Source organism: Phyllobates terribilis, unplaced genomic scaffold (genome assembly GCF_046119375.1).
Source record: "Phyllobates terribilis strain yellow unplaced genomic scaffold, ASM4611937v1 Scaffold_1__5_contigs__length_1240528914, whole genome shotgun sequence".
Lineage (NCBI taxonomy): Eukaryota > Metazoa > Chordata > Amphibia > Anura > Dendrobatidae > Phyllobates > Phyllobates terribilis.
In genome coordinates, this window is record NW_027362761.1 from 587426148 (window position 1) to 587439416 (window position 13269).

The window sequence follows — 13269 nt, forward strand, 5'->3', positions numbered from 1 at the left end:
AACCTCCATAGACCAATAGACCACCAGGGATAGTGACATTATCCGCTGTATACGGTAATATTATCTTGCTATAAGGTCCTGCATGTCCGGCCAGGATGTTATGCCCAAGTTCATAGCTGCCCCCTGGTACCTTCCAAGGCGGAGAGGGGAGATCGGTCAGCGGTTGATCACTTGGGGTAGGTATTTCTTACATACAGTCATATATATTTCTGGGGGGATTATGGGGGCACCGTACCTTCTTCTTGTCTTCATCCTCCTTTTTCTTTGTGTTATAGATAACTTGGAATAAATCCTTTAGATCCACAACGAGAGGTTCAGCCTGAGGAGACAGAGGAAAACCTATAAAACCCATGAAGATTAGCAACAACTTGGACACGAATTCAGATGTAGCAGAACGGAGTCAGTCATAAAGCTCCGCTATAAAGCAGTATTTCACTTTACAATTCAGGACAGGCTCCGGGCTGCCTTGGCATCCAGCAGCAGAAGTCCCAAGTCATTTCACCAATGGGAAAAAAAAAGTAACTTTTCCCAACTTTTAGTAACTTTCTCCAAAGTCCCTGCACATGGCACGGCTCCTAATATTACCGTCACGGCCCTGTACCTGCTGTGATGTCTTTATGGCGAAGAACTGATGCTGTCCTTCAGCTCCGCACACGTATCCGAACGCTCGGTTGTCAGTCACATCTCGTGCAATGAAAGAAATCTTATTAACGGGATGTTCGTGTTCGATTACCTGAAAAGCAATTAAAGAGAAGACGTCCCGATCATTAATCCTGCAAAAGGTACACAACAGCTGGAGTGATGGACGGCAGCGCCATGATGGATGGCACACAGGTAGCAGCCATTTCTGCAAGACTGGGCCAATGGTAAACTTTAAAGCGTTTCTCATGATGGTCTAGTTATGGGGGGGTGCAAAGCAATAATGATCCCCCCGGGGCCCTGGCACCAAATAATACAACAGTATTACAGAGAACATACAGTAATGTCCAATGTGCTGCAAGAACAAATCCATTGTGCCACGAAAATACAAATCATCTGATTGCCACCACTCCATCATCTGTCAGGTATTACAGCGGAATGGCATATGCCTGGCAGAACTGTGAATGTGCTGCCCCCTGCAGTAAGGGAAGGGCACTGCCTCATCTCACAGATGGGGACACCCAAGCCAGATTGCAAAGTAGAATAGCCAAGAGGTCAGACTGCCAAATTGCTCCTTTGTATATATGGCTTTATAACTGTGCATAAAGGTATATAGGTGGCTAAATTCTGGAAATCACAGGATGGAGACGATACTGATCTGCAAATTATGGAAATATGGAAACAAAATGTCAAATCATCTACAGTATGAGCTCCACCACGTCCAGTCTCGGCTGCTATCACTGACGTTATTAATGGTCGCCTGAGGAAGGTTCTGCTTCAAATCATCAAGATCCGCTGCTGCCAGCTCCTGCGGAGGCCAGTTTTCAACACAACACCAGGCAACATGTTGCTTGTGCTACTGTGAGTTGCCTGCGTGGCCTAAACCTGCCCTCATGGCTGCAGTGTCTCTGGTCTTGCCTCCCATCGAGCACATCTGGGACGTCATTGGTCGGTGATTACACAGGAGCTGCCAGCAGCGGATCTTGATGAACATTCCTCAGACAACAATTAATAACCTCAGCGATAGCAGCCGAGGCTGGAGGTGCCGGGATTTCTGCACGTGGAGCTTAGACTTGCAGACTGATTGATTTGAAATGTCTCACTCCTGTGATATCTCTTTCTGGGAAAGCCAAAAAAGTGGGAAAGACCCTTTAAAATGTAGCCTCTCCACCCTTGGGCCCCCGAGCACCTCCAAAGGCTTTAAAATATAGAACTAACACATGTAGAATAGATGTTTACTACTTGTCCACATACTTCAATTACAGGTTCTATATACTTTTGGTTTTGGTGTCTGGCTATGTCTCCATGGTAACAGACTACAAACAAACCCTGTGTAGTCAGATGCAGTGTTACTTTCTTCCCTCTGCCCTTCTTCTGTTTCTAGATTATGAAGAAAAGGCGGCAGATGGAGTGAAGTAACATATGACACTCAGTGATTGATTGTGTTCTGTTACCATGGAAACACAACGTTCTACATAGGTGCTGTGTACACACTATGATAAAATGCTTGAAATCAAGACTTTTTTTTGCCAAATTGCTTCATTTAAAATACAAAAGGAGCAATAGAAGAAAAGCCAGATACAAGGACGGCTGCTCTTCTTTCCTCAGAGACTTCTCCCGCGCTTCACCCCTCCTCTGGAATTCACTACTACAGGTCCCTGAGTGCAAGGTTTAAGGTTTTGTTTTTTTTACATGAAGCTGGAGGGATGTGACCGCTGCGAAGCTGATGGAAATGTTGTTATTTCTGTGTCCCGGGAAGAATATGAGGCTGTGACTGAATCAGAAATATCCAACGCTGGAGAGCGACGCCTCCTCACACCATCAATATTTAAACAGCTGGGGGTCATAAAACCTCGTCACCTTCCAGCAGCCAAAGCGTCCAGCGAAATTTACCGGAACGTCATGTTCCAGATGACCGAGGATCTGGTTGCGCAAGTGTTAGAATAGTTATGTTCAATTCTCACTTCATTTTTTTTTTTTTTTTTTTTTTGCAAATATCTGTGAAAAATATTCAGGGTGGAATTTTTTGGACGTCGTTCTGCAGGAATCTGAGCAGCTACGAATGGCCCTGGAACCCCCACAAGTCACAGTGTACATCTACATATATAGTGTATATCCAGCCGTCTTCACCGATACATATGGATCATGTACAGGAGCGTACTGCACAGTTCATAGACGTATACTGTACTGTGATATTACAAGGAGGCAGATAGACGTATACTGTGCTGTGATATTACAAGGAGGCACACAGACGTATACTGTACTGTGATATTACAAGGAGGCAGATAGACGTATACTGTGCTGTGATATTACAAGGAGGCACACAGACGTATACTGTACTGTGATATTACAAGGAGGCAGATAGACGTATACTGTGCTGTGATATTACAAGGAGGCACACAGACGTATACTGTACTGTGATATTACAAGGAGGCAGATAGACGTATACTGTGCTGTGATATTACAAGGAGGCACACAGACGTATACTGTACTGTGATATTACAAGGAGGCACACAGACGTATACTGTACTGTGATATTACAAGGAGGCACACAGACGTATACTGTACTGTGATATTACAAGGAGGCACACAGACGTATACTGTACTGTGATATTACAAGGAGGCACACAGACGTATACTGTACTGTGATATTACAAGGAGGCACACAGACGTATACTGTACTGTGATATTACAAGGAGGCACACAAACATACTGTCCTGTGATATTACAAGGAGGCACACAAACATACTGTCCTGTGATATTACAAGGAGGCACACAGACGTATACTGTACTGTGATATTACAAGGAGGCATACAGACGTATACTGTACTGTGATATTACAAGGAGGCACACAAACATATACTGTACTGTGATATTACAAGGAGGCACACAGACGTATACTGTACTGTGATACTACAAGGAGGCATACAGACGTATACTGTACTGTGATACTACAAGGAGGCACACAGACGTATACTGTACTGTGATATTACAAGGAGGCACACAAACATATACTGTACTGTGATATTACAAGGAGGCACACAGACGTATACTGTACTGTGATATTACAAGGAGGCATACAGACGTATACTGTACTGTGATATTACAAGGAGGCACACAGACGTATACTGTACTGTTATATTCCAAGGAGGCACACAGACATATACTTTACTGTGATATTACAAGGAGGCACACAGACGTATACTGTACTGTGATATTACAAGGAGGCATACAGACATATACTGTACTGTGATATTACAAGGAGGCACACAGACGTATGCTGTACTGTGATATTACAAGGAGGCATACAGACATATACTGTACTGTGATATTACAAGGAGGCACACAGACGTATACTGTACTGTTATATTACAAGGAGGCACACAGACATATACTGTACTGTGATATTACAAGGAGGCACACAGACATATACTGTACTGTGATATTACAAGGAGGCACACAGACGTATGCTGTACTGTGATATTACAAGGAGGCACACAGACGTATACTGTACTGTTATATTCCAAGGAGGCACACAGACATATACTGTACTGTGATATTACAAGGAGGCACACAGACGTATACTGTACTGTGATATTACAAGGAGGCATACAGACATATACTGTACTGTGATATTACAAGAAGGCACACAGACGTATACTGTACTGTGATATTACAAGGAGGCAGATAGACGTATACTGTGCTGTGATATTACAAGGAGGCACACAGACGTATACTGTACTGTGATATTACAAGGAGGCACACAGACGTATACTGTACTGTGATATTACAAGGAGGCACACAGACGTATACTGTACTGTGATATTACAAGGAGGCACACAAACATACTGTCCTGTGATATTACAAGGAGGCACACAGACGTATACTGTACTGTGATATTACAAGGAGGCATACAGACGTATACTGTACTGTGATATTACAAGGAGGCACACAAACATATACTGTACTGTGATATTACAAGGAGGCACACAGACGTATACTGTACTGTGATAATACAAGGAGGCATACAGACGTATACTGTACTGTGATACTACAAGGAGGCACACAGACGTATACTGTACTGTGATATTACAAGGAGGCACACAAACATATACTGTACTGTGATATTACAAGGAGGCACACAGACGTATACTGTACTGTGATATTACAAGGAGGCATACAGACGTATACTGTACTGTGATATTACAAGGAGGCACACAGACGTATACTGTACTGTTATATTCCAAGGAGGCACACAGACATATACTTTACTGTGATATTACAAGGAGGCACACAGACGTATACTGTACTGTGATATTACAAGGAGGCATACAGACATATACTGTACTGTGATATTACAAGGAGGCACACAGACGTATGCTGTACTGTGATATTACAAGGAGGCATACAGACATATACTGTACTGTGATATTACAAGGAGGCACACAGACGTATACTGTACTGTTATATTACAAGGAGGCACACAGACATATACTGTACTGTGATATTACAAGGAGGCACACAGACATATACTGTACTGTGATATTACAAGGAGGCACACAGACGTATGCTGTACTGTGATATTACAAGGAGGCACACAGACGTATACTGTACTGTTATATTCCAAGGAGGCACACAGACATATACTGTACTGTGATATTACAAGGAGGCACACAGACGTATACTGTACTGTGATATTACAAGGAGGCATACAGACATATACTGTACTGTGATATTACAAGAAGGCACACAGACGTATACTGTACTGTGATATTACAAGGAGGCAGATAGACGTATACTGTGCTGTGATATTACAAGGAGGCACACAGACGTATACTGTACTGTGATATTACAAGGAGGCACACAGACGTATACTGTACTGTGATATTACAAGGAGGCACACAGACGTATACTGTACTGTGATATTACAAGGAGGCACACAAACATACTGTCCTGTGATATTACAAGGAGGCACACAGACGTATACTGTACTGTGATATTACAAGGAGGCACACAGACGTATACTGTACTGTGATATTACAAGGAGGCACACAGACATATACTGTACTGTGATATTACAAGGAGGCACACAGACATATACTGTACTGTGATATTACAAGGAGGCACACAGACGTATACTGTACTGTGATATTACAAGGAGGCACACAAACATATACTGTACTGTGATATTACAAGGAGGCACACAGACGTATACTGTACTGTGATATTACAAGGAGGCATACAGACGTATACTGTACTGTGATACTACAAGGAGGCACACAGACGTATACTGTACTGTGATATTACAAGGAGGCACACAGACGTATACTGTACTGTGATATTACAAGGAGGCACACAGACGTATACTGTACTGTGATATTACAAGGAGGCACACAAACATACTGTACTGTGATATTACAAGGAGGCACACAGACGTATACTGTACTGTGATATTACAAGGAGGCACACAGACGTATACTGTACTGTGATATTACAAGGAGGCACACAGACATATACTGTACTGTGATATTACAAGGAGGCACACAGACATATACTGTACTGTGATATTACAAGGAGGCACACAGACGTATACTGTACTGTGATATTACAAGGAGGCACACAAACATATACTGTACTGTGATATTACAAGGAGGCACACAGACGTATACTGTACTGTGATATTACAAGGAGGCATACAGACGTATACTGTACTGTGATACTACAAGGAGGCACACAGACGTATACTGTACTGTGATATTACAAGGAGGCACACAGACGTATACTGTACTGTGATATTACAAGGAGGCACACAAACATATACTGTACTGTGATATTACAAGGAGGCACACAGACGTATACTGTACTGTGATATTACAAGGAGGCATACAGACGTATACTGTACTGTGATATTACAAGGAGGCACACAGACGTATACTGTACTGTTATATTCCAAGGAGGCACACAGACATATACTTTACTGTGATATTACAAGGAGGCACACAGACGTATACTGTACTGTGATATTACAAGGAGGCATACAGACATATACTGTACTGTGATATTACAAGGAGGCACACAGACGTATGCTGTACTGTGATATTACAAGGAGGCATACAGACATATACTGTACTGTGATATTACAAGGAGGCACACAGACGTATACTGTACTGTTATATTACAAGGAGGCACACAGACATATACTGTACTGTGATATTACAAGGAGGCACACAGACATATACTTTACTGTGATATTACAAGGAGGCACACGGACGTATGCTGTACTGTGATATTACAAGGAGGCACACAGACGTATACTGTACTGTTATATTCCAAGGAGGCACACAGACATATACTGTACTGTGATATTACAAGGAGGCACACAGACGTATACTGTACTGTGATATTACAAGGAGGCATACAGACATATACTGTACTGTGATATTACAAGGAGGCACACAGACGTATACTGTACTGTGATATTACAAGGAGGCATACAGACATATACTGTACTGTGATATTACAAGGAGGCATACAGACATATACTGTACTGTGATATTACAAGGAGGCACACAGACATATGCTGTACTGTGATATTACAAGGAGGCATACAGACATATACTGTACTGTGATATTACAAGGAGGCACACAGACGTATACTGTACTGTTATATTACAAGGAGGCACACAGACATATACTGTCCTGTGATATTACAAGGAGGCACACAGACGTATACTGTACTGTGATATTACAAGGAGGCATACAGACGTATACTGTACTGTTATATTCCAAGGAGGCACACAGACATATACTGTACTGTGATATTACAAGGAGGCACACAGACGTATACTGTACTGTGATATTACAAGGAGGCATACAGACATATACTGTACTGTGATATTACAAGGAGGCACACAGACGTATACTGTACTGTGATATTACAAGGAGGCATACAGACATATACTGTACTGTTATATTACAAGGAGGCACACAGACATATACTGTACTGTGATATTACAAGGAGGCACACAGACGTATACTGTACTGTGATATTACAAGGAGGCATACAGACGTATACTGTACTGTGATATTACAAGGAGGCACACAGACGTATACTGTACTGTTATATTCCAAGGAGGCACACAGACATATACTTTACTGTGATATTACAAGGAGGCACACAGACGTATACTGTACTGTGATATTACAAGGAGGCATACAGACATATACTGTACTGTGATATTACAAGGAGGCACACAGACGTATGCTGTACTGTGATATTACAAGGAGGCATACAGACATATACTGTACTGTGATATTACAAGGAGGCACACAGACGTATACTGTACTGTTATATTACAAGGAGGCACACAGACATATACTGTACTGTGATATTACAAGGAGGCACACAGACATATACTTTACTGTGATATTACAAGGAGGCACACGGACGTATGCTGTACTGTGATATTACAAGGAGGCACACAGACGTATACTGTACTGTTATATTCCAAGGAGGCACACAGACATATACTGTACTGTGATATTACAAGGAGGCACACAGACGTATACTGTACTGTGATATTACAAGGAGGCATACAGACATATAGTGTACTGTGATATTACAAGGAGGCACACAGACATATACTGTACTGTGATATTACAAGGAGGCACACAGACGTATCTCTCAGGAGTAGCGTTCACAGTGGCATCATATGGAAGCACATGTGGTGTCTTTGGCACTGTAGTAGGGAGGGTCACTCTGCCACATCCATGAGAATTGCCATTTACAACCCCCTATTATAGTGTCCAGAGGAAATAGTCAATCTCAAACCAATCAGAAAAAAATTTGACCCTTGAGATGAAAAAGCAATAAAACGATTTTTTTTTCACTTTATCCTTTGTCATATGTATTCACATAAAGGTAAAAAATGGACAAAACCTTACCCCAGTTTTCTCGTCAATTATTTTTATACCAGAAAGGGAAATGTTCACCCAGATTCGTTGCTTGTGTTGTCCCTGAGCCCGACCTGCAGCCGCCATACCCTATAAAAGACAACATGTAACGCAACATTAATATATAAAGCAGCTGAATACAGGGAGCTCCCCCTAGTGGTGGCTGCAGACAGAATCTTATCATGTATCTCAGTATACAGGGAGCTCCCCCTAGTGGTGGCTGCAGACAGATTCTTATTATGTATCTCTGTATACAGGGAGCTCCCCCTAGTGGTGACTGTAGACAGAATCTTATCCTGTATCTCTGTATTTAGGGAGCTTCCCCTAGTGGTGGCTGCAGAGAGATTCTTATCATGTATCTCTGTATACAGGGAGCTCCCCCTAGTGGTGGCTGCAAACAGAATCTTATCATGTATCTCTGTATACAGGGAGCTCCCCCTAGTGGCGGCTGCAGACAGATTCTTATCATGTATCTCTGTATACAGGGAGCTCCCCCTAGTGGTGGCTGCAGACAGAATCTTATCATGTATCTCTGTATACAGGGAGCTCCCCCTAGTGGTGGCTGCAGACAGAATCTTATCATGTATCTCTGTATACAGGGAGCTCCCCCTAGTGGTGGCTGCAGACAGAATCTTATCATGTATCTCATTATACAGGGAGCTCCCCCTAGTGGTGGCTGCAGACAGATTCTTATCATGTATCTCTATATACAGGGAGCTCCCCCTAGTGGTGGCTGCAGATAGATTCTTATCATGTATCTCTATATACAGGGAGCTCCCCCTAGTGGTGGCTGCAGACAGATTCTTATCATGTATCTCTATATACAGGGAGCTCCCCCTAGTGGTGGCTGCAGACAGAATCTTATCATGTATCTCTGTATACAGGGAGCTCCCCTAGTGGTGGCTGCAGACATGATCTTATCATATATCTCTGTATACAGGGAGCTCCCCCTAGTGGTGGCTGTAGACAGATTCTTATCATGTATCTCTGTATACAGGGAGCTCCCCCTAGTGGTGGCTGAAGACAGGATCTTATCATGTATCTCTGTATACAGGGAGCTCCCCCTAGTGGTGGCTGCAGACAGATTCTTATCATGTATCTCTGTATACAGGGAGCTCCCCCTAGTGGTGACTGCAGACAGGATCTTATCATGTATCTCTGTATACAGGGAGCTCCCCCTAGTGGTGGCTGCAGATAGATTCTTATCATGTATAGATAATGATTTATATCTGTGTCTAGACAAATCTCTAAGTACTCTAAAGATATGTTAAGAAATTAAAAAAAAATGTAAAGTTGGATTCCTTTTTCCTCTAAAAATAGAAACACAAACTACGTTACAGTATATGTCTTTTAATACATCGTGTATTACTGCACTGAGCGCTCACCTTCAGCTTCATCATGGAGTCCTGACTCATTTTATCTCCACGTGCTTCCGGTACGTCATCGATTCCAATTAATTTGGCTTTATATCGTACTCCATCCCCTTTAAATCTGGCCAAGAGGAATTCATCTGTTTTCTCCGGACCTGAAAGGAATCAGAGACAACTCGGTCCATAAGCAAAGCTCATCTTTCTTTTAATGTCTAAAGAACTACAATCCCCATCATGGCTGATCAGGAATCTCCGGAATCGTCAGCTCCTGCAATAACGACATTAATAATTGGGAAATCAGCAATGTTCCCCGCCGTGCGCCGAGGGGTAACACAATATTCTGCAGCGCTGTGTAATGACCCTCCGCTGACAGCACGGGGGGCCGTAAACCTGCCCAGAACAGCATGGCGATCACATTTCAGCGGTCTCGGCGGGTCCTTCATTCAGCACTTTACATGAAAGCCAGATGTTTGCGGCTCGGGGACACATGGCTCGGATTAGCCCTCCAGTCTCTTCCCTATGATGAAGATGCTGGAGGTCGGGAGGATCTTCACCTGTCAAAACATTGTCCACCGGCCTCCATATTTCTGCCAGATTCACAACCGCAAATATTTGCTATATTTTCCGATGTGAAAAAAAAAAAAGATTGAGACTCTGCTGCTAACATATTTATCACTCACTAGGGGGCGCCACATCAAAACCCCTACATTCTCAACCTATGGTATATGTAAACCACAGGGTACTCACCATGTGTCAAGAGGGTACTCATTGTGCTTTAAGGGAGATCTGTCACCAGATTTCACAATATAAACTGTATACATTGATAAATAGATCTCTTAAACCTGTTGAGGCTGGTGTACTTACCTGGAAATCCATATAATAATGAGTGTATGATTATGATATTAAAATGAGAACTTTATGAGTCCAGCTGAAGTGTGAGAGAGCTCATGTGTCCAATGTGTTTAGTCTCTGCCCACCCAGCCTGACTGACAGCTGCAGCTTATACTAAGGAGTGTGAGACTTTAGCAGTAGCAGAGAGAAGGGATTGTGAGGAGCGGTCAATCAGGTTAGGTGGGCAGAGAATCAGAAACAGCAGGGAGGAGGGACATTGAGAATTTATCAAAGAGAGAGGCGAAGATGTAGCAGCAGGGAAGAGGGACCCTGAGGAGCTGTGAATAAGGCTAGGTGGTTATGATTCAGCAGGAGGGAGGAAGAGTGCTGATGAGCTGTCAATCTGACTAGATGGGCACAGATTCAGCAGCAGGAACAGCAGGACACTGAGAAGCTGTTAATCAGGCTAGGTGGCTGAAATTCAGCAACAGGGAGGAAGGACGCTGGAGAGCTGTCAGCTAGGTTATGAGAGCGGAAATTCAACAGCAGCAGGGAGGAGAGACACTGAGGAGATGTAAATCAGGTTAGGTAGGTGAGATTCAACAGCAGGGAGGAGGGACACTGAGAAGCTGTCAGGCTATGTAGGCGGAAATTCAACAACAGGGAGGAGGAACACTGAGGAGCTCTAGATCAGGTTAGGTGGATAAGATCTAGCAGCAGGAAAGAGGGACACTGAGGAGCTGTCAGTCAGGCTATGTGGCTAAGATTCAGCAGCAGAGAGGAAGGACACTGAAGAGCTGTCAGTCAGGCTATGTAGGCGGAAATTCAACAGCAGAGAGGAGGGACACTGAGGAGCTGTAAATCAAATTAGATTGGCATAGATTCAGTGTCAAGAACAGCAGGAAAGAGGGACACTGAGGAGCTGTAAATCAGGTTAGGTGGGTAAGATTCAGCAGCAGAGAGGAGGGACACTGATAAACTGTCAATAAGGTTATGTGGCTAAGATTCAGATGAAGGAAGGAGGGACACTGAGGAGCTGTATATCAAATTAGATCTACATTCAGTGGTAGGAACAGCTGGGAGGAAGGACACTGAGGAGTTGTCAGTCAGGCTAGGTAGGCAGATATCAAGTTAAAACTTTCATAAAGGATTATACAGTCATTCTCACATGAATTTTCACAGTAAGTACAACAATTTCATCAGGTCTAAAAAAATCTATGTAATAATGTATGCAGTTTGTATTGTAAAATCTGGTTACAGATCTGCGTTATGTATGCAACACTGTGTATAGCTATAGTCTTGAGGAGGATATTGTCATGCAAGGAGTGGGAAAGACTTAGTGCAACACAAAGGGAAGAGGGAAAGGGAGCCCAGACTGTAGGGAAAGGGGGAGTGGAGACCTCCTAGGCTGATCTACTATCAACCTGTCTCCACTAACGACCCTATATTGGCTCTTCCCCAATAGCCGCACAGGAACCTCGCCCTATCTTTCCCTGGCGTTTGGCCCTAGCTAGGGAAGGGAGGGGAATGAGTGCTAGTCGATCCTCACTGACAACTATAGACAACTAGGGGGAATAAACAAGGGAAGCTAGCTTAGCTTTTAGTCAACTTCAGAGAGATGAACACCCATCCTCATAGCTCCAGAGAGGATGAAGTAATGCACTTGCTCTGAGCCTTCACAAAGGGTAATGTGAGTATCGCCGGCACCTTCCTCTAGCAAACAGCAGGTATTTATACACCCAGGCCAGGGTGTTAATTAGCCAGAGGAAGGAAGCCGCTGGGTCCTAGAGAGACAGCCTCTAAGAAGGTGTCTGTAATGCCAAACATAGAGATCTCCTGCAACAAACTGCAGGGCAACTGTCTGTCACTTCTGACACACCCGTGACAGATATTTAACTCATATGTAGTAGGAGGACCTTGTCTTGGGATCAAAATAATAGATGTATATTTTCAGACAGAATTTTACCTTTTTTCTTTTCCCTCCTCGTCACTGGTTTGGCGGCTGGAGCTGGAGTTACGTCAGTGGAAGTGCTTGTGCAGGATTCTACATCGGTCGACATGTTCGGAGGCCTGCCTCGCAACGTCAGTATCAGTAAAAACACAACGGACCAATTACAGGAGAACGTTCCAAAATCAGCTCCTAAAGCAAAGTCATAATTACACCTGAAAGACAAAAAATAGGACACAATCTAGTCCGTTTCGAGTATTTCCATTCCCTTCTTTTCACAATAGGTGCTAGAAAAGGAAGGAAAGAGAGTGGAGTAACACCTGACTACAGGGTCAGACTACACAGGGTTTGTTTGTAGTCTGTTACCATAGCGACACCTAGGTCTGTATAGGAGCTGTGTACAAAAAAAAAAAACTAGATTTTTTTAGCGAACACTTTGGGAAAATATGTGCTTTTCTTTGCAGACAGAATAGGCGGCATATCACTGTAGTATCTTAATATAACCTCTGCTTATTTTAGATTTATGAC

General features: G+C 43.2%; 1 protein-coding gene across 3 annotated transcripts in view; it reads right to left on the reverse strand.

Annotated features, from left to right (window-relative positions):
• DAB2 (DAB adaptor protein 2) overlaps positions 1-13269 on the reverse strand; it is a 110589-nt gene that overhangs the window by 44885 nt on the left and 52435 nt on the right. For all 3 annotated transcript variants that reach the window (XM_073681976.1, XM_073681966.1, XM_073681983.1), the window contains 5 exons: positions 12760-12956; positions 9978-10117; positions 8584-8682; positions 602-733; positions 236-319 (listed from right to left, as the gene is read on the reverse strand). In XM_073681976.1, coding sequence (XP_073538077.1) covers positions 236-319; positions 602-733; positions 8584-8682; positions 9978-10117; positions 12760-12853 — 549 coding nt within the window. In that variant the 5' untranslated portion in view covers positions 12854-12956. The remainder of the gene's footprint in view (positions 1-235; positions 320-601; positions 734-8583; positions 8683-9977; positions 10118-12759; positions 12957-13269) is intronic.